This window comes from Chrysoperla carnea, chromosome 2 (assembly GCF_905475395.1).
Source record: "Chrysoperla carnea chromosome 2, inChrCarn1.1, whole genome shotgun sequence".
NCBI classification, from domain to species: Eukaryota; Metazoa; Arthropoda; class Insecta; order Neuroptera; family Chrysopidae; genus Chrysoperla; species Chrysoperla carnea.
Window position 1 is genome coordinate 87,636,550 of NC_058338.1, and position 23,558 is coordinate 87,660,107.

At 28.2% G+C, this 23,558-nt stretch overlaps 1 protein-coding gene across 1 annotated transcript in view; it reads right to left on the reverse strand.

Moving 5' to 3' along the window:
* The window catches only part of LOC123293695 (transcription factor IIIB 90 kDa subunit), a 91,512-nt gene that overhangs the window by 6,080 nt on the left and 61,874 nt on the right, over positions 1–23,558 (reverse strand). The window contains exon 5 of the mRNA XM_044874586.1: positions 327–476. Coding sequence (XP_044730521.1) covers positions 327–476 — 150 coding nt within the window. The remainder of the gene's footprint in view (positions 1–326; positions 477–23,558) is intronic.

Consider the following 23,558-nt stretch of genomic DNA (forward strand, 5'->3'; position numbering starts at 1 on the left):
TATCTGCCTTGGTTTTTGCAATATCGAAAACTAAATAATAAAACAAAACTTTCAATTTTCGATATTTTGAAAATTACTCCAGATATCGAATAATTTTATTGTTACCTTTCGTCTTATATTGTCAAGTTATAACATAATTCACCATCAAAATTAAAAATATATTTTTTTAATTTGTGTCCCAACTACCGTGTTTATCATCCCTCTAAAATTTTGAGAATTGATTTAGACTTACTTCAACTTCATATTTAAAAAAAATAAAGCTTCTTATTTAAATTGCCTTGGTGCTCGTATATCCTTAAATGGTGTGGAAAGAAAAATAATCTTACCTGCTCCACATAATCCTGACGGTCTTCGCCCCGAATGTATAGAATCACGTTTCATTCTTTGCACTAATCGTAAAGCGGTTGTAGTCACCTGTTGTGTTTTATCTTCGAGTTGTAATTTATTTGCAAATCTTAAAATATAAATGCATGGATCTGAAACAAGGAAATGTAATTTTTTTAATTCAAATATTCACAATTATACAGATAGATAAATAAGTTTGGCACACTATGAGCGCAATGTTTTTAAAACTATGGAGTATAGCGAAGTAAGCGATATCAAATTAGGATCGAAGCCAGGTTAGCAATTAAGTTTTGAACTCTTCTTGTTAACAAAAGTAAAGGCCAAGTGTTCTAACATTATGCAGATATGATTGATGTAAAAATTAAACAATTCAAAACTTGCCAAGAAAAATGCACCTTTTCTACATTCTTTAGAAATAAGAGCCCGCAAAACCTTGTTAACGTTGTACAGACGATTGCTACAAAAACAAACACTCAAAATCAAAAAGGTATATAATTTGGAATATCGGAAACGCTTTCAACGATTTACATGAAATTTAGTATGCAGGGGGTTTTGAGGGCGATAAATCGATCTAGCTAGGTTTCATTTTTAGAAAACGTTTTACCAAAAAATAAATAAAAAATAGGTCATACAGGTACTATAAATATTATATTAGGTGGGGATGTGAGAATTTAATACGCAGTCAAGACACAAAATCAATTTTTGGAATATTTAATATTATTCATAATTTAGTAATATTTTGGCGAAAAAATCTATGAATGCAGAATTAAAATAATTATGGTAGTTCAAGCGTAAATTTACTTTTTTCAAAACCTATTAATAAACAAATTAATTAATAATTAAAATCTATTAATAAACAAACGCATTAATAAAAATCAAAAATTCTTTTCAACATAGATCCGTAAGGTATAAATATGTTAAAAGCTCGGAACCCAAGGATAGTCAATGAATCTTTATATAAAAAAATGTTCAGGGGGTGGGAGAGACCCTTTCTTGGAGGTGGAAAAGTTTATGTTAAAAATGACAACAGGAATCGATAGAAGGATGGATTCTAAGCAAAAAAGGCCTTTTAAGTATATTTCGAAAAGTCAATACTTTCCGAGTTGTTGGCTATTGAAATTCGGAATATTTAACGTCAAATAACTGACAAATAAAAAACATAAAAAGACAGGTACGAAAAACTTTATTTTCATAATAACTCCATCAATTTTCATTCAAATGACTTGAAACTTTTCCCATTTTAATGATTTTTTATAGCACTTTAAAAAGTGTACCGATCTACTTTCTTAAAAAAACTTCAAATTTGTCAGTTATTTGACGTTAAATACTTCGAATTTCAATCGCCAACAACTCGAAAAGTATTGACTTTTCGAAATATACTTATATGAGATTTTTTTGTGCTTAGTTTTCATCCTTCTATCGATTATCCGTTATCATTTTTAACATAAACTTTTCCACCCCCAAGAATGGTTCTCCCCCACCCCCTGGGCAAGATCGCACAAATTTTTGTTTTTAACTTTTTTAATTAACCTTTAAACAATGCAGTCGAACAGTTTTTATAAAGATTTATTGACTATCCTTGGATTCCGAGATAAAAATCTAACGGCTCTCCACTATTAGAAAAAAAAAAATTGTATAACCCTTTTAAAAATTGTCGATGTGGCAGATGAATTTACGTACAAAAAGAGTATCTTTAACTCTAGACATCATATGTGACGAAGTTAGAAATATTGCGTGTTAATTGGTACCAATAAAGTAAAATTATTCTACAGACAAATTTTTATTTTTGCATTCTTTCAAATCAAAGGAAGTGTTTTTGTATTAAATTTCTAGAGTAAAATTCCATAATAATTAAAAATTGTTAATAAAAAAGTGTTTGACCTTAACTTAGGTAAACAACAATAAAATTTTATTCAAATTTCATGGGACGTTAACATTTCAAAACCCAGTACTTTGACGTCAGTTGAAAAATTTTGTTGTGTTCTAGAATCGAATGATCTTAAATGTAAACCATGAACTTTTTCGTTTAATTATGTACGTATTTAAATAAATATAAATTTAAATAAAATTGGTGAAAATAATTTTAACATACAATTGCCTGTCTCCGCTGGTTCGTTCGAGTGGAAAATTGCAATTTTCAGTATATTGAACAATGGACATTTCATTTTGCCAAGTGCCAAACAAAATGTTTTTTTTCCTTATATATGGGGTTATATCCAATTAGAATTTGTAAATCGATTTTCGAAGAAATCGAAAATTTTAAATTGATCCGAGAAATATTCAAAAAGATAAACGCATCAAAAAAAAAAAAAATTTTTAACTGAGTGTAAATATCTTTTGAAACTTTAAACGCGTTTTTCTCGAAACAGCGTTTTCAAAGTTGGTGAGCCAAATTTCTCCGAAACAGCTCGATCGGTCAGTTTTGTATTTTTACTCAATCTCCTTAAATATTTTCCCCAGGTATTAATCGAAGGAATAAGATTTCTGAAAATTATTTCAATATTTTGACCACTTTAAAATTGGATATTATTTGATGAATTTTTTTATATATTTTTTGGAAGCCGCCATTTTGTCAAAAATCATGGTTTTGACTATTCCTTCGATTAGAACCTGTAATAGGTCGGCTGATAAGTCCCCGGTCTGACACATATATGGCGTCGCTAGTATTAAATGCATATTATTTTTATATAGTACCAACCTTCAAATGATTCGTGTCAAAATTTGACGTCTGTAAGTCAATTAGTTTGTGAGATAGAGCGTCTTTTGTGAAGCAACTTGTGTTATTGTGAAAAAAATGGAAAAAAAGGAATTTCGTGTTTTGATAAAATACTGTTTTCTGAAGGGAAAAAATACAGTGGAAGCAAAAACTTGGCTTGATAATGAGTTTCCGGACTCTGTATTTTTTCCCTTCAGAAAACAGTATTTTATCAAAACACGAAATTCCATTTTTTCCATTTTTTTCACAATAACACAAGTTGCTTCACAAAAGACGCTCTATCTCACAAACTAATTGACTTACAGACGTCAAATTTTGACACGAATCATTTGAAGGTTGGTACTATATAAAAATAATATGCATTTAATACTAGCGACGCCATATATGTGTCAGACCGGGGACTTATCAGCCAACCTGTTATTCACCTGTCGAATAACGAAATTTTCTGGATTTATTCATTTTAGATAATCCAAACCAGAGATATGGTGCTCGCCGCCGGACACCTTTTTTTGAAGTACCTAAAAGAGATCGCCTACAGGCGCAGTACTACATCAAATTTTTGAAATATATCGTACAATGGGATCTTAAAATTAAAGAAATGTACCTGTGTGTACGTTTTTATTAATGAAAATGAGTATATTAATCATGGAAAATATTTGGTGAGTCTGGAAATTCGTTTCTCAAACTATGACTGTCTCGAATTTATTACCTTGAATTTAAAAATCGAATATTTAAAAATTAATTTTCGTAAATTTAAATTTTTAATAAATAAAGTCAACATTAATAAATATTCGAAACTAAATATATCCAAAACAAATAAAAAATTGAAGGTTAAAAGGCGGTAATGTAAAAATGAGCAACTATCACAAATATGTGTATATACAGAATGTTCACATTAAACAGTTAAACGGGAAGATAATTCAGGGTGGCCACTAGAATAATCCCTAAAAATTGCATGATTATTCTCGATTTTCCTTTATATTTGATCATACTTTCCTCTTTAAAAAATACATAAATGTTAGCTACACAGAAATTTAACATAATTCTAAGGTAGAATTTTTTACCAAATACACTTTATTTTTCAATTTTCCTAGTAGAAAATTTCAAGCGATATTTAAAAAACGTAGGTCAATTGTTTGAGACTTTCTGGAACCATCAACCTTTCATTGATTTTAATTTATGTAAAAATAGAATATAAAACTTTTTTACGATTTTTTTATTGCATCCAGTTTTTGCTTAGAAAACCCAGATTTCCATTTTCCATAGTAATTAAAATACAAAAGTCACGAAAATCCAAATCATTTGATTCTTACACAAATAAATGCTAGAAAATTACCTGAATCGCTTCGAGAAATCAGATCACGTATAAACAAATTTTTCAAATTTAGGACAAAAGTCTATTGAAATTTAATTAGGCAATATGTATCAAAAGTAACGAGTAACGTAACGATCCGATGGTAACGGGTACTGATTATTTTAGTAACGAATACATACGGGTACTCAATTTCACGTTACTTTTACAGCACTACAATATCGATTGAAATAGATTGAATCGAAATACCTATTTTTAAATCATTAATTGATATAATATCAATATTTTCGTAGAATTTTACTTAGAATCCATATCTTATAAAATCTTCCATGAGATACAGAATTTTCGGACAAATTGGCAGTAGTTTTTGACACTGTTTTGTGCAAGATATTTTCACTAATTTATGCATTTCGATAAAAAGTTACTTTTTTGTAGCACTCTATAGATATTATATAAATAAAAATAGATAGATTCAAATAAAAGTAGTTCAAGTATTAAATAAAATGCCTATAATCAATACATAATGATTCATTCCATCCATATACAATATCTATAGGTGATCAAATTAGATTTATTATTTTAATTTGAAATAAAATCAAACCAGTATGAGATATTATTAGGTTGAAAAAATCTGAAAAATTTAGAATTCGAAAACAGATAAAATTGTATGAAGATAGAAAAACTTTCAACTACGCATATAACATTTAAAAAAAATATTGTTTATGTTTTAAATCGAGTGTAAACAAAATGATCAAAAAGAAAATCGACTTCAAAAAAAAAAATTTTCCAAAACAAATTAACATGCACTAAAAAGTAAAAAAATAACAATAATATAATGTAGTTAAAATTATTGTTATTTTTGGAATCGGTGTCAGCTAAGCTAATGTAGCAAACTGTTCTGTCAGAGTTGTTCCTTGGCTGACACCGACTCCAAAAATAACAATAATTTTAACTACATTATGTTATCGTTATTTTTTACTTTTAGTGCATATTAATTTGTTTTGGAAAAGTTTTCTTTTGAAGTCAGTTTTCTTAAAGTTTTTTTTATTTTGTGATTTTTAGTGAATCTGAAATGCACTAACTAATTTGTCACTAAAAAAAGAATCATCGAAATCGATTGGCGTGATATTGAGTTATTCGTCCTTTTGTCGTGCATACTTAATGCAAATTTAAGACGTTTATGTTTTTCTCATGGATGCCGTTGTCAGAACTGGACCAAAATGAAATGGGACCACACGGGAAGCATCAGCTGATAAAGAATCATCAAAATCGGTTCATCGAGTTAAAAGTTCTGAGGTAAGACACATAAAAAAAAAATACAGTCGAATTGATAACATCCCCTTTTTTTGTTTGAAGTCGGTTAAAAATATATATATATATATATACTGAGCTTTCTATTCTCTATTTTTCATGAAATAATGGATTTGCTAAGAACAGAAATTTTTTTTTTTTTAAATGTGTAACTCTCATTTGGATCATTCTTTATGTACCTATATGAGACTATATCACAAATATTACTCAGCTTAGATTAACAAAATCTACATTACAGTTAGGTAAATAAATATATACCTACATATACGGAATATAGAAAATAAAATATTTATTTAACCCAAAAAACAATGGACCACAAAGTAAAATAAATAAAACAAGTAAAAACAAACAATTGACTGAGTTAATTGTTGAAATACCATGTATAGACAGTTAGCCTTTCACCTTTCTACCTTTAAATCTACCTTTTTGTGTATGTTTTCATTTTTTTTTAAACTTTTAACAAAAAAAACCGACTTCAAAAACAAATTAATAAGCACTAAAAATTAAAAAAAATAACGAAAATATAATGTAGTTACAATTATTGTTATTTTTTGAGTCGCTGTCAGCCCAGGAAACAACTGGGACAGAACAGTTTGCTACATTAACTTGGCTGACACCGACTCCAAAAATAACTATAATTGTAACTACATTTTATTTTCGTTATTTTTTACTTTTTAGTGCATATTAATTTGTTTTTGAATTGTTTTTTTTTTTTTAAGTCGGTTTTTTTTTGTTTTTTTATTTTATTGTTTTTAGTGAATCTGAAGTACACAAACTAATTTGTCACTAAAAAAAGAATCATCGAAATCGGTTGGCGTGATATTGAGTTATTCACCCATTTGTTGCGCACATACTTAAAGCAAATTTAAGACTTATATGGTTTTAATATGGATGACATTGTCAAAACTGGACCAAATTAAAATGGGACCACACGGGATGCACCAGCTTTCAATTAGATAAAGTATCATCAAAATTGGTTAATTCAGTAAAAAGTTCTGAGGTAACAAACATTAAAAAAAAAAAAAAGTCGAATTGAGAACCTTCTCCTTTTTTGTTTGAAGTCGGTTAAAAAGAAATAAGAGATAGTGGCTAGTTTTTAAAGTGTCTACGGACACAAAATTTTTTAATCCGTCTCTGGCTTTTGTTAAACGATATATTAAATCCAGCTGTCTCGTATACAGAACCATATCACTATATCACTGTAAAGAACATATTTGAAATATCAGCAGAATGAATGAGTGCATTATTAATAAGTGCAATGAAAATGGTGTAGATTATTTATAATTGTGGGAGGATAATTCATTCAATCTATTCAATTATTTATCAATGTTTATACAGAGATTATAATTTCGAGCAAATTCTAATGGGTGCATGTATTTTATCTGTGTAAAGCAATCCCTTCGAGTGTTATAGAAGGAGGATAAGTGAGGTCAAGCGAGATGGAGGCTATAAAGTAGTGGTTTTTATTTTAAGCCCAGTGAAGCGGGCCGGTATCAAGCTAGTAATGAATATTTGTCCTTTTCTGTTGCCAGGATTCCTTTCCTGATACATTTGAACACAAATATAAACTGTATATAAACTTTTTGACTAAAAAATATCAAACACTACTATTTGGCATAGATAGGAGATATTTTGCGTGTTATTACTTAAACAGTTTTTTGACATCTGATGTCTGAAAAATAAAAAGGTCGTTTGAGTACGCAATTTGAATGCGTGAAGTAAATTTGGAGCATTTTGACAATTACTTCCTTCTCGGGGAGTAAGAAATGTAGAATAAAGTCATTTTCACGCATATTTAAAAAAAAAAAAAAATCTTCCTGTAGACTATTGCTTTTTAAATCGCAACGGGTATAAATACAATACATTTTTGAATTCTTTAAGTAAACATAAAAATTTATAATTTAAATTTAACCTTCATAATATTTACAATAACATATTTAATATTAATTATTGTCTTGTCTTCTTATATATATTTTAAACTTATATACAAGAGAATAAACAATAATTTTTTACATAAAAAGGTCGCCAATAAATAAAAACCTGACTTAAAATTGTTCTATGGTAATTATTTTTGTATTTCGTATGGTAATCGCAGTATTGGTTTAAGGAGGAAGTAAATAACAGACATCCCTTTGAAACGAGGTCTATTGATGTTTAGTTCTGCGGTGACTTTACAAATTTTCTTTGTGGGATCGATCAATTTTGAAAAAGCATTCTTACAAAAACTACATAACAGTGTCCCCACACATGGATTGCCAAATTTTACCCGAGTAAACTGAAAATAGATATCATTCGTAGAAAGAACTAACTATACTACTCCAGCACAATGTGTAATTTTTTCAACTTAACGAATTTTTTATTTGTTTATTATTTATTTGTTTACTAAATTTTGTATACAAAATTTAAAAAATTTCAGGATTACTCAGGTAAATTGACAGATGGGAAGATAAAAGTATTTTAAGATTTGTGTTTATTGCAAAATGTCGTGGACACAAATTACTTTTGTCAACACTTTACTTACTGAAGCTTGAATAGTTGAATCAGGATAAAATAACATAATTTTATAATGACAAAATATTCTCGACAACTTCGATCAAAGTTATTTTGTGGACTTCAGCATAAGCTGGAAAAAGCTTTATGTTTTCAAGATACAAAAAGTCAATTAGATGGATAAAGGATGCTTCATTTTACTTATAAAACGAATTGCTTTGGTTAAAAAACTATCAAAGGGGAAATGAGTAACCTTTCCGACGTACTAACAAAGTCGTAAAAGATGCGAATCGCCGTGATTGAAATATCCCTCTCTTCTCAGCTCTGCTGGTTTTTTATGATTTAACAGTCGCTTATAAAACTTAGAAAAGAGGTGATCAAACGACCGATCAGAGTTTTGCAAAACAACCCAACTTGAATACAAATAATATACAATACACATACTGTATAATGGTCTAATCTAATTTGCGCCCTCACGGCTAAACAGTGATGTTTACGAAAAAATGTTTCAAACAAAAGTAGTTTATTCTTTTATAAAGAACATTTTTCATATTAAAATTTTTGTTCTATCAGTAACGGTTTACAAGAAATCTCTCTCCAACGGTTCTTTAAACATCCGTTTTGAAGCTACAGAGAGATACTTAGAATCTTAGATACTTTAACCTTTTCCTTTTTGGAAGTTCTAATCAGTAAGAATTAAGAGCTGTGATACGAGTATTAACTAAGACACTTAATTGTTTATAGATAATTTTTGATACCAAACAATAATTTTACGAGCATCATTTTCCACTTAGATAAATAAAACAACTTACGCGATAAACGACGAACCGGAAACTAATTATAATAACTGTTGTTAATGTTTTAAAGATATATCATTTTATAGGAAGTAAATTTGGAGGTCGGGCATTCATCCTATACCTACACATTATAACGGCTATAACAAGTTAACACACAATATTTATTCCTTAATTAACTTTTTTTTCGTGGGTTATAATTATTTATTTATTTTTATTGAAGACCTTCAAATTATAAATTGCATTTAATTTTTTATTATAATGTACCATATAAACAATAATTGTCAAGGAGATTGGGTCAGATTTTTATCGGACTGTAGTCATTTTAAATATAGTCATTAAATGTGTTGGGTAACACAAAATATAGCTTTACCAGTTTTTTTTAGGTACCTAAAGTACGTTAGAGAACGGATAGAAAAACTACCCTCTATGTAAGTTAAATTAAACGGATTATTTACAGTCGTTTCCTTGAGAATTCATTTCAATTGGGATTTTGAAAAAACAATATTATTATTTTTTTTTTTTTTGACAAAAATGGTAAGATCATATTAAATTTTATTTATAACAAAACTGTTTGTATTTTTTATTCTTTCATAATTTTAAAGTTACAGAGAGTTAAGAGAAACGAAAAGGCCCAACAAAAAAAAAATTCGTAGAAGATCGTGTAACGTCATAATGTTACTTAATAATTGTATACAGTGTATACTATTCAATTAACATTATTACGATGTTTTACGAACATTTTTTTTGTCAGGCGTTTTCATTTCTAAAACTGTCTGTAAATTTAAAATTTAAAAAAAATAAATAAAAAAAATCTTTCCATTTTCGTCAAAAAAAATTTGGTTCAAAATCCCAGTTTAAAGAAAGATTATGTATAATGGAACTGTTTTGTAAAACAACTGAATCGGCAATCCATCTGCGACACACACATATACAACAGTGGGATTCAAATCAGATGTTTAATAATATTTTTTGACAATTTTTAAATAATTCGTTTAGTTGCAGTAAATCCCTATCCCTATATATTATAAATATGAAAGTAAGCATGTTTGTTTGTTTGTTTCTTTGTTACGCTTTCACGCGTAAACTAGCGAATGGTTTTTAATAAAACTGTACAGCATTCTCTCATATTGCTGATATATCAGAATATATCAGCAATATAGCTGATATATCAGAATAACACATGAACTATAATTTATAAAGATATATTAAAAAAATAAAAAAATTTTAATTAATTTGAAATTTACCATTTTTTAAATTTTTACAGAAATCTTTAATTTATGGTTCAAAATGATGATTATAGATGGAGCAGATCTATATACATCATTTTGAACCATAAATTAAATAATTATGTAAAATTTAAAAATAGTAAATGTCAAACAAATCATGGCCAACTATTCTGATATACTCAACGAATTATGACTATTTTACATTTAACAAAATTGAAAACAGTGTATATTAAGACATGATGGATGCTATAAAGCGGTGGTTTTTTTAAGCCCAGTGAAGCGAGCGGGTATCAATCTAGTATATTATAACTGTGAAAGTAAGCATGTTTATTTATTTATTTGTATGTTTGTTTGTTTGTTTGTTACGCTTTCACTCTAAAACTAGCGAATGGTTTTTAATGAAACTGTAGAGCAATATAGCTGATATATCAGAATAACACATGAACTATAATTTATAAAGATATATTAAAAAAATAAAAAAATTTAATTTAATTTGACATTTACCATTTTTTAAATTTATTCAGAAATCTTTAATTTATATTTCAAAATGATGATTATAGATGGAGCAGAACTACGATCATCATTTTGAACCGTAAATTAAAGAATTCTGTAAAAATTTAAAATAGTAAATGTCAAACAAATCATGGCCAACTATTCTGATATACCCAATAAATTATAACTATTTTATATTTAACTAAATTGAAAACTGTGTAAATCAAGAGAGGGTGGAGGTTATAAAGCGATGGTTTCTACTTATAAGCCATGTGAGGCGGGCGGGTATCAATCTAGTATTCAAATAAATTAGTATTGTAATAAGTTCAATACTCTATAATTATATTAAATCATGTAGTAATTGTACGTATTATATATTTCCATAAAATTGCACATGAATGTATGTACGTATGTTTTATATACAATTACAAGGAGATGTATTTGTCTACGAATTAAAAAATTATAGATTTGATTGTAATATTACGAATAATTACTAATAAAATCTTTAAATCAAATCACCACAAGTTTTGTAATTTAATTTTTCTCATAATTTAAAAAAAATTCGTAACGCAGGAGCTGCGTTAACTAGGCAAATTCCCTCAGCGATTGATAAAAAGATACATTTTTCTTTAAATCAAATATTGCATTTTTAATTTTCCAAGAATTTTTATTCCGAAAACTAAGCGCCTAGAGAGAAATCACAGCAGTACTTTTTTGCTTAAAACTGATAAAAAAATATTTTTTATTTTGAAAAATTCAAAATTTTTTTACTTTGCTCACCCCTTTTTATCTGTCAATTTTTCTCATTAACGATAAAGTGCTTCTTGATACCAAATTTTATTCAAATCGTATTTAAATTGCGACCGCTAGAGAGTTTACAGGCACATAAACGTATAGATGGTCATTTTTGACATCTATTAAGTAGGATCGATGAACATTTGCAGAAATTTTTTTTAAATTCCATCATCAGTAAAGCAATAGCTCTATTTCCTTCGACAATTCGCTAATAACGCGTGAGTAATAGCTCATAAATACAAAAATTATCTCTTAAATTATTTAAATGACTTTTTTTGAAACCTTCTAATTTCTTTTTATAGAAAATAGAAAATGCATACCTTGAACTCTTTTATACGGAAGCCTGAATGGGTCACTGTCAATTTATGAGAAAGTGGCGCTACACTAGCTTATTTTTTAAATGTGTACTACCCAAAAGTATAAATCCAACTTTTAAAAAAGTCACTAGTTCACTTTCAACAAGTGCACTTGTGACTTGTGGCATTATGGAAACGAACCTTTTTAAAAATGTTTATTATGACGTTTAAGTAGAAATCTGAACATGATAAAATACCGATATCTTCAAAAAGGTTTGTTTCCATAATGCAACAAGTCACAAGTGCACTTGTTGAAAACGAACTAGTAACTTTTTTAAAAGTTGGTTTTATACTTGTGGATAGTACACATTAAAAAAAAAAAGCTAGTGTAGCGCCACTTTGTCATAAATTGACAGTGGCCCATTCAGGCTTTGTTTCTTAATTTCACTTTCAAATTGTCTTGGTATCAAGTCTGATGTTACATTTTTAAGCGTAAAATGGCAAATTTGACATATAGCAACTACCGTATTTGCCAATCAAACTGAAATAAATGCTAATAAACACTGGACTGAATGATAACTAATTTCCAACTGATTATTGAATATCAGCCTTGTATGAGTAGGACCTAAGCTCTACTCAAGTGCAAGAATGCTAAAAAAACCGTTCATAATTAAGCAACTCAGAAGAAGTTTAGTTTTTTAATAAAGATAACTTTTCTTTTCCGATACACACGGTATTGTCAACGGTATAATTATCAATAATTAATAATTTTGCAATAAAATATAATCAAAAATGAAAAAAAAAAAGTATAGTAAAATACCATTTTTAATAATAATATAGTAAAATTGTAGTTATTATTTTAATTTATGATTTTTTAATAAAAACGTAATTATAAATGGAAAAAAGTGCATTCAAAAATGTGTAATATGCAATTCTTAATATCTTGGTTATTAGCGTTTGCATGTAACCGTTGCAGTTGGATTATAGATAAATGTAAGCACGTAATTTTTCATAACAAACATTTTTTTTTGTTTTTGTAAAAATTCTATGGAGTGGCATTTAAGAAAAGTGAAAGTATTTGCATATATTCCAAGCAAATTGGCAATTGATTATAAGTATATTTTCTTTAATTTCTGAAACGAAAACATTGTTTCTCAACGTAAAGGTTTAGATTTTTTATGTTTAAAAAAATTTTCGATAACCGTACTTTTACACCACCAAAACTATATACCTTCAAGCTTTTGTTCACCATGTTAGATCATAAAGTCAAAAAAACAAGAAATTATTTTTTCGAGTTAGAAAACATTTAATTAGGTGAAAATGTGATATTCAGTCACTGTTTTCATTAAGTTAATTCTGCGAGGTACAGGAAAAACTTTTCCAAAATCTATCCAACATCGAACTGTACGTCGCAATTTATATTTAGCGAGACCTAAACCGTTTATCTGATTTTCATACATTGTTGATCTAAGGTATGTTTTGAGACGATGAAAAGTTGAAAAGGAGCGTTCATTCGTCGCTGTTGTCACATTTAAAACTGCCAGAACGCAGTAGCAAGTATTTAGTAGACATTCGATAACCCATCTTTATTGCAAATATCGAGTGCTTCGAGTCCCCCCACCTGGCATTACGTTTTCGGCAAAGTTGAACTCCGTCGACCCGGATGTCACGGAAATCATCGTGCAAAATTGAATATTCTGGTGCATTTACAGGACTGTATTGCTAGTCCTAAATTTATGTGGACAGATTCTCAATGGGAGGGGTTTTGACCACCAAAATCCTTCCCTTGCGCACGGGCCTGCTATATATAATTTCTCGCATTTAAGATGAAGACACCCTCATATTCTCGTTATTTATAGGAATATGGATTTTGCAGTTATACAAGGTGATGGGTCACTTTTTTAAAGATACTTGAAGATGGGGCCATTCATTAATTACGTAAGCATGATTTTGATGATTTTTGACACCTCCATCCCCCACGTAAGCATACATAGATTTATTGACCTTCCCCTCCTCCTTTTTACGCAAGATTCGTTTTGCCGAATAATAAAACATTATTAAAAAAGGATCAGTTATACTAAAACTCACAGTTTGACGTAAATTAAAGATTTTTATCCTTTAGCACAAAGACTACAGTTCGCGATGTACATACATTATTTCTAATATTAAATTTCAACTCATAAAATCTTGTATAAGAAAGAGTTTAACTCCCCACCCCCACATAAGCACACGAATAGACTTTTACCGTTTTCATTGTGTTAATTAACGAAATTAGTGTAATTTAGTTTAGATCGTTTTAGGTGTGTTTATAAATAAATTTAAAAAAATGATTAATTCCCGCCATTTTTTTTTAAATAGTGCCTTACTCCAGGGAGCTTTTTGAACAACATTTCATGTTCAGTAGAGTTGCCTATCTATTTATGTAATAAACTATAATAATCTGTGATTTGAATACAAAACACTATTTATAGTATAGGAGCTCGCAACGTTTCTGAGAGAGAATATTATGATTGCTGATTTTATGATATGTTGTTCCCCTTGCTCTTTCTGTTAGACCTTGGGCCGTCTGGCTGCCGGAAGTGGTTGCGTTTAGTACTGCGCAGCCTAAATGTACAGGTCATAATACTAAATTTTGAAAGAATTTTATTATGTCTGTAATTTTAATATTATGTAATTTAAGTATACAAAAACCTAAAATTAATTTGCCAGGCGTTAATTCGGTTGCTAAACCTTTAAAAAAGCGAAAAAGTTATGAAAAATAAATGACATTTGTTAAATATATATCTTATATCATTATTGTCGAGTATGCTAAATGGCTGTGGTCGTTAAGGCGCTAGCATTTTTAATTATTTTAGTGATTAATAGTTCCGAGTTCGAATCCAGAAGCAGTTACCATTTTTTTTTTTAATTTATTATCTTATTTCTATTGAATTTTTTTTAATTTATTTAATTTTTGTTATATTGAACGTTTCTTATTTTATTTTTTGATAACTCTGTACGGTTTTAATTACGAGTTAAATGTTTACGGCCATTCACTTGAAATCGTGATATAATATATATATATATATATAATCGACCCAATCTTCTTTCTTTAAAAAATCATTGTGTCCCATTTTTGAACGCAAAGGCTAAAAACTAAGACGGTACAGAGTTATCACAAAATAAAATATGAAACGTTCAATACAATAAAAATTAAATTAATTAAAAAATTTAAAGAATTACATAAGGTAATAAATTGAAAAAAAAAAGATGATTGCTGCTGTATTCGAACTAGGAACTAGCAATCACTAAAATAATTTAAAAAATGATCGCGCCTTAACGATCACAGCCATTTACCACAATGGAAAAATATAATATAAGATATATATTTAACAAATGTCATTTACTTCTCATAACTTCTTCGCTTTTTTTCAAGGTTTAGCAACCGAATTAACGTCTGGCAAATTAATTTAAGGTTTTTGTATACTTAAATAACATAATATTAAAATTACAGACATAATAAAATTATTTTAAATTTTAGTATTATGAACTGAACATTTAGGCTGCACAATACTAAACGCAACCACTTCCGGCAGCTAAATGGTCCAAGCTCTAACAGAAAGAGCAAGGAGAACAACATATCATAAAATCAACAATAATAAAATTCTTTTTTTGCCGACGTTGCGAGCTCCTGTACCATTAAATCAATTTGTCTAGTTTTTAAATTCCATAGCACACTAGTTATAAATTTTTGTAAGTTTTAAGGACGTTCATGCGTCAACGATATTAGTAGAGAAATTAAAAACAATATGATAAAGCGATAGTTTAAATGATTTTCTATGATTTAAAACAGGAAAAATATCCTGTTATCGAATTAATTTCATTAAATTTTAAGTTTAAAAAGTGACTAAAAGTAAGGTTTAACATGAGACTAAATGGAAAATAAAAATCGATTTTTTTCAAAAATTATATCGATAACCATACTTGAAACTTTTACCAGTTAACTATTATTTAAACTTTTAATAGAATTTCAAAAAAAATTTCTATTGTCTACTAATTTAAAATTCTTTAAAATTTACATACTGTTTCCCTATGAACGCACATAGCAAAACAGGTACACGCATGAACGTCCTTAAGACTGCTTAGTATGACTGTTTTATTTACTGCATGACGTCATTAGTGACTTTCCCAATATTATTTTCTAATTCAAAATCAGGTGTTAAAAAGTTTTTGAGTTAAATTGTTGTATATTTCCAAACTAGATTTATTCTATTTGCATGAATATTTTTGATGGAGGTCTACAGTTAAATATATGTGACCCTATTTATTAAAATGAATTATATGCTAACATTTGCAGCTATTGTTTGAACATATTTATTACTATTATTATTACTAAAAGTTATGACTATTTTATATACAAAACAACTAAAATTATTTTAATAACAACAATAAATTGTCTAATTAATAACAATAAAATTAAACGATAAATAAATGGTGATATAAATTACCTACAAACAATCAAAATAATTATCATTAATTTTTTATTTTAGAAAAGTTTATTAAACCGCAAAGGTTAGTTAAATAATACTCAATTATAATTGACACTAATTATTCTAATAATTATATTTTAAATGAAAGGTTTTTCTTCGATTTGCCAGGCATAAACGAGCAATAAATTTTCACAATCTGTGAGAGATATTAGATAATTGCAGTTGCATAATGCTTGTTTGCAGCTGTTTACAATGTTAATCTCTCGAAGTTTTCAAGAATTTTTGACAGGCATGGATGTTATGAGCATATGTCTTCTAAGTTAATTATTTGGTTAAAGCAGTAAATATCGAAATTTATCATGCAATTCCTTAAGATGATTAGCTTTATTCAAAGTCTATAGTCTTTTACTAGCTTTATTCGCCTGAAAAATATTCATTCCAAAATTTAAAACAATTAAATATGGAATGTGATGGAATAAGTCACAATGAAATGTGACGGAATATTTTCTATCACATTTCATTGAGACGTAAAAAAATTTCTGGGTTTTTTACTAATAATCATAAACAAGATTTTTGTGTGATTAAAAAAAGATTATAATCTGATATGAAGAATTCAGTTTAGATACAGATCGTTATTAACATAAAATAAATAATTAAAAAAAATCAAATACTCGACTGCATAAAATAAAATCTGAAAAAAAGAAACAAATCCAGTAGTTTGTATAGCAATTTTAACAGTCAGAGCCCTTTATTGAAAATATTTGAGTCGGTCTAAATTTTAATGGGTCCCGACTGTTAACGTTACAGCTTTTATTTAACGCAGTTTTATTTAACGATTTATTAAATTATTTATTTGCTTTTAGGCATATTAGTGTACCGGTACTAAAATAACTATTTTATTATACTATATTAAAACTTTTAAAATCAATTAATTATTTCTAATTAAATTTAAACATATTTTTACAATCCCCTTTTAAATTCCTTTATTTTGATATCCTACTCGAAAAGATTGATTAACTTTTTCTTATTGGCGTTTTACTATTTTGCACCGAAAATCCGCCATATTGTCTCTTTTTTTTCAAATACCTATCTCAGGACACTTGGGTTTGTGATGAATAAAACGATACCTTAACTGTCGTAATCCATTTAACCGTTTGGAAGATACTAGATAATAAAGAAATTTATAAACAAATATACATACATACATTCAAGATAACCACTCCATGACAGTCGGGTAAAAAGATAAACATGATGTTGCGCTAATCAACTTACGTATATCAAGTGTTTTAGTAATTCTTTATTAAATGTGTAACTTCTTCACCTTCATTTTATAAACAATGACCCTGTAGACGACTATTTAGACGTCAAACAACAAATTATGACATAATTCTTATACAATTTACATCTTTATTTAATAAAGAAATATCCATTCTTACAACACAAATACAGAAAAAAGTGTAAAAACAAATATAAAATCGAACTATTATTTAAAAGTCTTGGACCAAATGCCTTTCTGTCTTAGAAGAAATGAAGTAACTTTTATTTGGTGCTTTTATGACAAAGTTGAAGGGAAAAGGCCAAATCATAAAAACAACTAGCTGGAATGATTATGTGGCATTGATACAAAAATAACTTTTTATATTTCAAAGCGGGGATATTTTCATAGTATATACATCCGACTATGTAGTTATGTAAGTGTAATAAGTCGTTTTTTACTAAAACATGATGCCACAAAATAACCAAATGAAAATGTTTCTCTATTTTGCCTAAAATTTCTTAAAACCCATGCGTCAGGCAATAACAACCCTATGAATTATTTAACAGGTTAAGTAATACGCAAAATTTTACTATATTTTGAATAAAAAAAGTTTAAAAATTGTAATTAATGTGTTGAAAAAATGTTTGTATTCTTTATAGTCATATTTCCCCCGAAAACATAGACTTAAACATTGTATAGAAGGTCAACGGGAAATGATGGGTGTGTGTTATAAGCTTGTATTGCAGGCCATAAAATATGCTTTATTAGGTTTTGGGAATACAACTATTGGTTTCCCACTACTTCTGGCACTTTCAACGATTACCTAAGATCACATGCACCGAAATTCGGTATGTAAGTTGGTTTGCTACACAGAAAACCGATATGTGGGTTGGGTTAAAGAGCTTTTTGGTAGATTCAACATCCCAGTCCTTTCCTCATTTTTTGTGTTGGAATATCGAGGATTTTTCGTGATTTTAAAGTGTCTTTCCATGGTGTCAACTCTCTACCCCCTAATAGTTCTTTTATATAAATTTTTCATGCATTTAAAAACATTCAAAAATATCATTTCCATGGAAAACATTAAACAAGCAGCATCTAATGATCGCGGAATATAGCCTTAGTGACGGAGCTTTCAGCTTCATACGTATGTTAGTATGTTTGTATGTAAGTATGTTAGTATGTAGCGGAAATTTTGAACACGATTTTGATCCTGTTCAAAACGTCGGATGAACTCGATATTTGGCATACTTATCAAAGACCGATGACAATACAATAATTTATTAAGTTTATTTTATTATCCTGATCAGTATTTTTAGGATTAACGATTTCTATATTTGAAAATATATACATTTATTTGCTCTCCCACATAGTCTAAAAAACACAAAGTAAATAATAGTTTAAAAAACTAAAAAACACGCTTTAGTTACTAGCTGAATTAAAAGGTAGAAAATAATTACTTTAAATTTAAAAAAAATTTTGGGATGCTTTTTAAAATATTTTATAATGACTTTTCTTTTACCAATGTCTGCCTATGAAATATTTACAATAATTGAAATTTAGAACCGTACGTTATTTTACGATAAAATGATTTTTGAATTTTATTTTCTATCTTTTAGTTCAGCTAGTTACAAAAGCGTGTTTTTTAGTTTTAACTATTGCTTTTTCCTTATTTTTATAACAGTTTTGACTAAATTGAATTGGAAAGTGTTAAACTATAAATTAATTTTTGCAGACTATAAATTATAGTTTTTATAAGCCATAAAAATCAATACTTACACTTAAAACTACTATTTTAAATAGCAAAACACAAAGGCAAATAAAGAACAGTTATAATACAAAGTTTATTTAATGTAAATGTAAATAAATATTGTAATTTATTGAATCTTATTTTTATTGATGATGGTGACAAATCAAAATAAAATTGCACTTGAATACCTTGCAACAAAATATCAAATATATATTTTATTATACAGGTAATTAAAAATAGTAAAATCTAGAGCTTTTTACATAATCATAATTTAACAGAATTAGAAAATAAACGTTAATAATTAAACAATAAACTCTTTAAAGATTAAATATCAATATGTTATGAAACAATTTTATATGTAATATTGTTTATTTTTATACCATGTATATGAAATATATCAAGGTATATTAAGTTTAGTCCCAAGTTTGTAACGCTTACAAAAATATTGATACTATGAACATTTTGGTATAGGTGGTCATAAAATCACCTAATTAGTCCATTTCCGGTTTTCTGTCTGTCTGCCGTCTGTCATATGACTGTCTGTCATCACGATTACTCAAAAACAAAAGAGATATCAAGCTGAAATTTTTACAGCGTACTCAGGACGTAAAAAGTGAGGTCGAGTTCGTAAATGAGCAACATAGGTCGTCAAATGGGCCTTGGATTCGTAGGACCCATTTTGTAAATCGTTAGAGATAGAACAAAAGTTTAAATGTAAAAAATGTTCCTTATACGCCATTTTGGAAAAGGCCCGCCATCTTGAATTCCAGTGAATGAAATTTTTGTTTCCTCGGATGAAATCATTCATATTGGTCCCTAGTATCACTGGCTAAAGTGGCTTGCTTTCTGCATAAAATGCAGCTTCCGATGAAAATATCACCGTAAGCCCTAAGAGTACCATACAAATTGCCTAGTTTACAATAATTTTAGAGCATTTTATTACATTATGTAATACGAAAATTTAGTTGACAACACAGTTGACTACACAACAGCCGCACTACCTTAATTCATTAATTTTCACAATTTAAGAGTTATGTTTTTTTAACTTCCACTTTTAAAAGAAGGTCCCCCGTCTTAGTTTTGCGACGAGTATTTTACCTTCTTTTAGATTACCGAAAATAAAAGAGAATTGACAGAGAATCAACGTAAGCAAAAGTCAAATTTTGTAAAATTTAGTTGGGATGGTAAAATTGGAATTTGGCGGATATATTTCCACTTCAAGTAAAAAAAGAACGACACAAAATTTATTTTAAGGCTCTTGATGCGCTGAAAGATACTTGATAGGCTCTACGATAACCAAGTTATAAGCCCAAAAACAAAATTTTTTACAATTTTAAAGTTTCGCGGGAAAAATCACAACGCGGGGGTTCCTATTTGTTTATAAAATTCTTCTTAATAACAAAAACGTAAATAATACACTTATTTATTTTTTTTTTTACATAAATTGATAATTTAAAATGTTTAATATTCCAAATGCATTACATAAGATTGATTGATTTATTACACCAAACATGGAAATTTTTTTTCACCATTTTTGTATAAATTACTATTGAACAAAACAAAAAGTTTAACCCTTTGTAAACAAAACAACTAATTATTGTAGGTAGACAAAATGGTTAACAATGTGAAAACAAACAATTGACTGAGTTAATTTTTGAAATACCATGTATCGACAATGTTGATTACACTGTCACATTACACATGCATACATGTCACACATATATAACTGATATTCCCATATAATACATACTATACAATTTGCGCTCTCGCGGGTATACAGTGATGTTTACGAAAAAATGTTTCAAACAAAAGTTGTTTATTTTTTTATAAGGAACATTTTTTACATTTAAACTTAAAAAAATAACACATTTTTCTAAAAATCGAATATTGCAAATTTATTCTCAAGAATTTTTATTTCGAAAACTAAGTGTCTAGAGAAAAAAATCACAAAGGTACTTTTTTGCTTAAAACTGATTAAAATATACAAACAAATTTTTTCATTTAGAAAAATTCAAAATTTTGTACTTTGCGGTCCCTCCCACCTCTTGTTTATCTGTCGATTTTTCTCATTAACGAACTTGACCTTTAAATACCATAACCCTTCTTGATACCAAATTTAATTCAAATCGGAGTTAAATTGCGACCGCTAGAAAGTTTACAGACGCATAAACGTATAGAGGGTACATAAATACATATATATAAATTTTAACGATGGTCATTTTTGACCTCTAGTAGGTAAGATCGATGAACATTTGAAGAAATTTTTCCAAAATTCCACCATCAGTACAAAACAATAGCAGCCCTATTTTCTTCGGAAATTCGCTAAAAGTACCTAATTATCGTAGAAAGTGGAATATGTCAGCTCATTTTGATGCCAGAAAGTTGACTAAAATATGAAAATGTGCAGAATTACATCACTTTTTGTATGTAATTTTTAATTAATACTATAATAATATAATATTTAATTAATTTAACTACTATACACAACAATGCCTTTATTGGTTGAATTCAATAACGCCCCATAACTCCTTAGCTATTGGGTTTTGGACCCTAACCCAAAAGGCACTTTCGATTTAAAATTGTTCAGAGAATATACTTTTAAACTATGCCCATCGAGCCACGGCCACCCTGTATAACCTATAAGATAGACTATACACACACGCAGTATAAGAATATTTGAACGCAAACCTAATATTCCATTCATTAGTGTCTTCAATCACGTTTTCCCTATTTCTCTTGTTTTCTTTATTCAAATCGGAATAATATAAAAAATAATAATGTTTTTCCCCTGTGACCTGTGTACAATATTATTACTAGATGAAAACAAACTTGATGATTATTAGCGTCTTTTAATTCTACTACACGTGTTTATTGTAAAAAACATGTGTTTTATAAATATAAATATAGGTATTGTTTTGTGTATTGAATCAAATAATAATTGCTGATGTCTTTTACAGAATAAAATAATATCAGGTTATTACTATTGTTTAAAAGTAATTATTATTGAATATGTTACGTTTGATAACGTTTGATCAAATAACGTGATGATTATCTTGGAATATGAAAATAAATGTGATATACAGAGTGTCTAAATTACACCATATCCTTGAAAAATGAATTCTTTAAAAGTCGAAAATACAAAATGGCTCAATTCGGTCGTTGCTTGATTTCGAATTTTCCATATTACGCATAAAAATGAAAAACTAGACTTGATATTATGATAAAATTTGAAACTGAAATTAAAATTGATTAAAAAAGGAAGAAGTTATAAGCATTCAAAGAATGTTGTCCATCTCCTTTTGGCAAAACAAAGTTTAATATATATTGTATATGTATGGTGATATCCGACAATGACGTCACTAACTTATATCTTCCTCTTTATTTAATTAAGAATTTCAAACGCTCATATATTGCGTACTTCTACTTTCAAAAACGAACTTCACTTTGTACCTGTGTAGTGAGAATTCTTCACCTGAAGTGGTAAAAAAAATTTAGTCAACATACGTATTAGGTTATAACCTTCTTTATAGAGATAGGTACAAGCAAATAATACAAAGTAATCTGAAATCAAATTCTTTTTTAATTAATGTATTTATTTCTAACGGCATGAGACGTAAAATACTTTTGCACGAAATTGAGCACAGGGATATTGTTTTCAACGAGATAAAATTGAAAAAAAAAAAACCTTCTTGTGGGTGGAAAAATATATGCTGAAAATGATAATGGGAATCGATAGAGGGATGAATTCTAAAAAATGTCATTCAAGTATATTTCGAAAAGTAAATACTTTCCGTGTTCGGAAGAATTTAATGTCAAATGATTGAAAAATTTGATGTTTTTTTTGTGTATCGTACACTTTTCAAAATACTACATTCGAAAAGTTCGAAATCATTTGCACGAAAATGAATGGAGTTATAATAAAAAGAAAGTTACTCATACCTTTTATTCATTACAAAAACTGATGAATTTACAACGGGAATTAAAATTAATGCTTTCCGCTTTCCAATTTACTTTATTTAAGTACTGACATTATGCTCAAAAAGTTCTAACATTTTCGGATATACATTTTTTAAATATTGCAATGTAAATGCAACAAAATTTGTCTTTATTGTTAAATATCATCCCTGGGAAAAAGCACCACTCGGCAGCCTATAACTTTTGATTTAAAGGTGAAAAAAGCTGAATCCCAAATTTTCATCAAAATCGGTGTTGTAGGTCAAAATTTCAAAGTCTCCTACTGGAGTAAATCAAATAATTCAAGAATAGATTGGTTCTGGGTTTTCGATTAATTTAGTGTAATATTC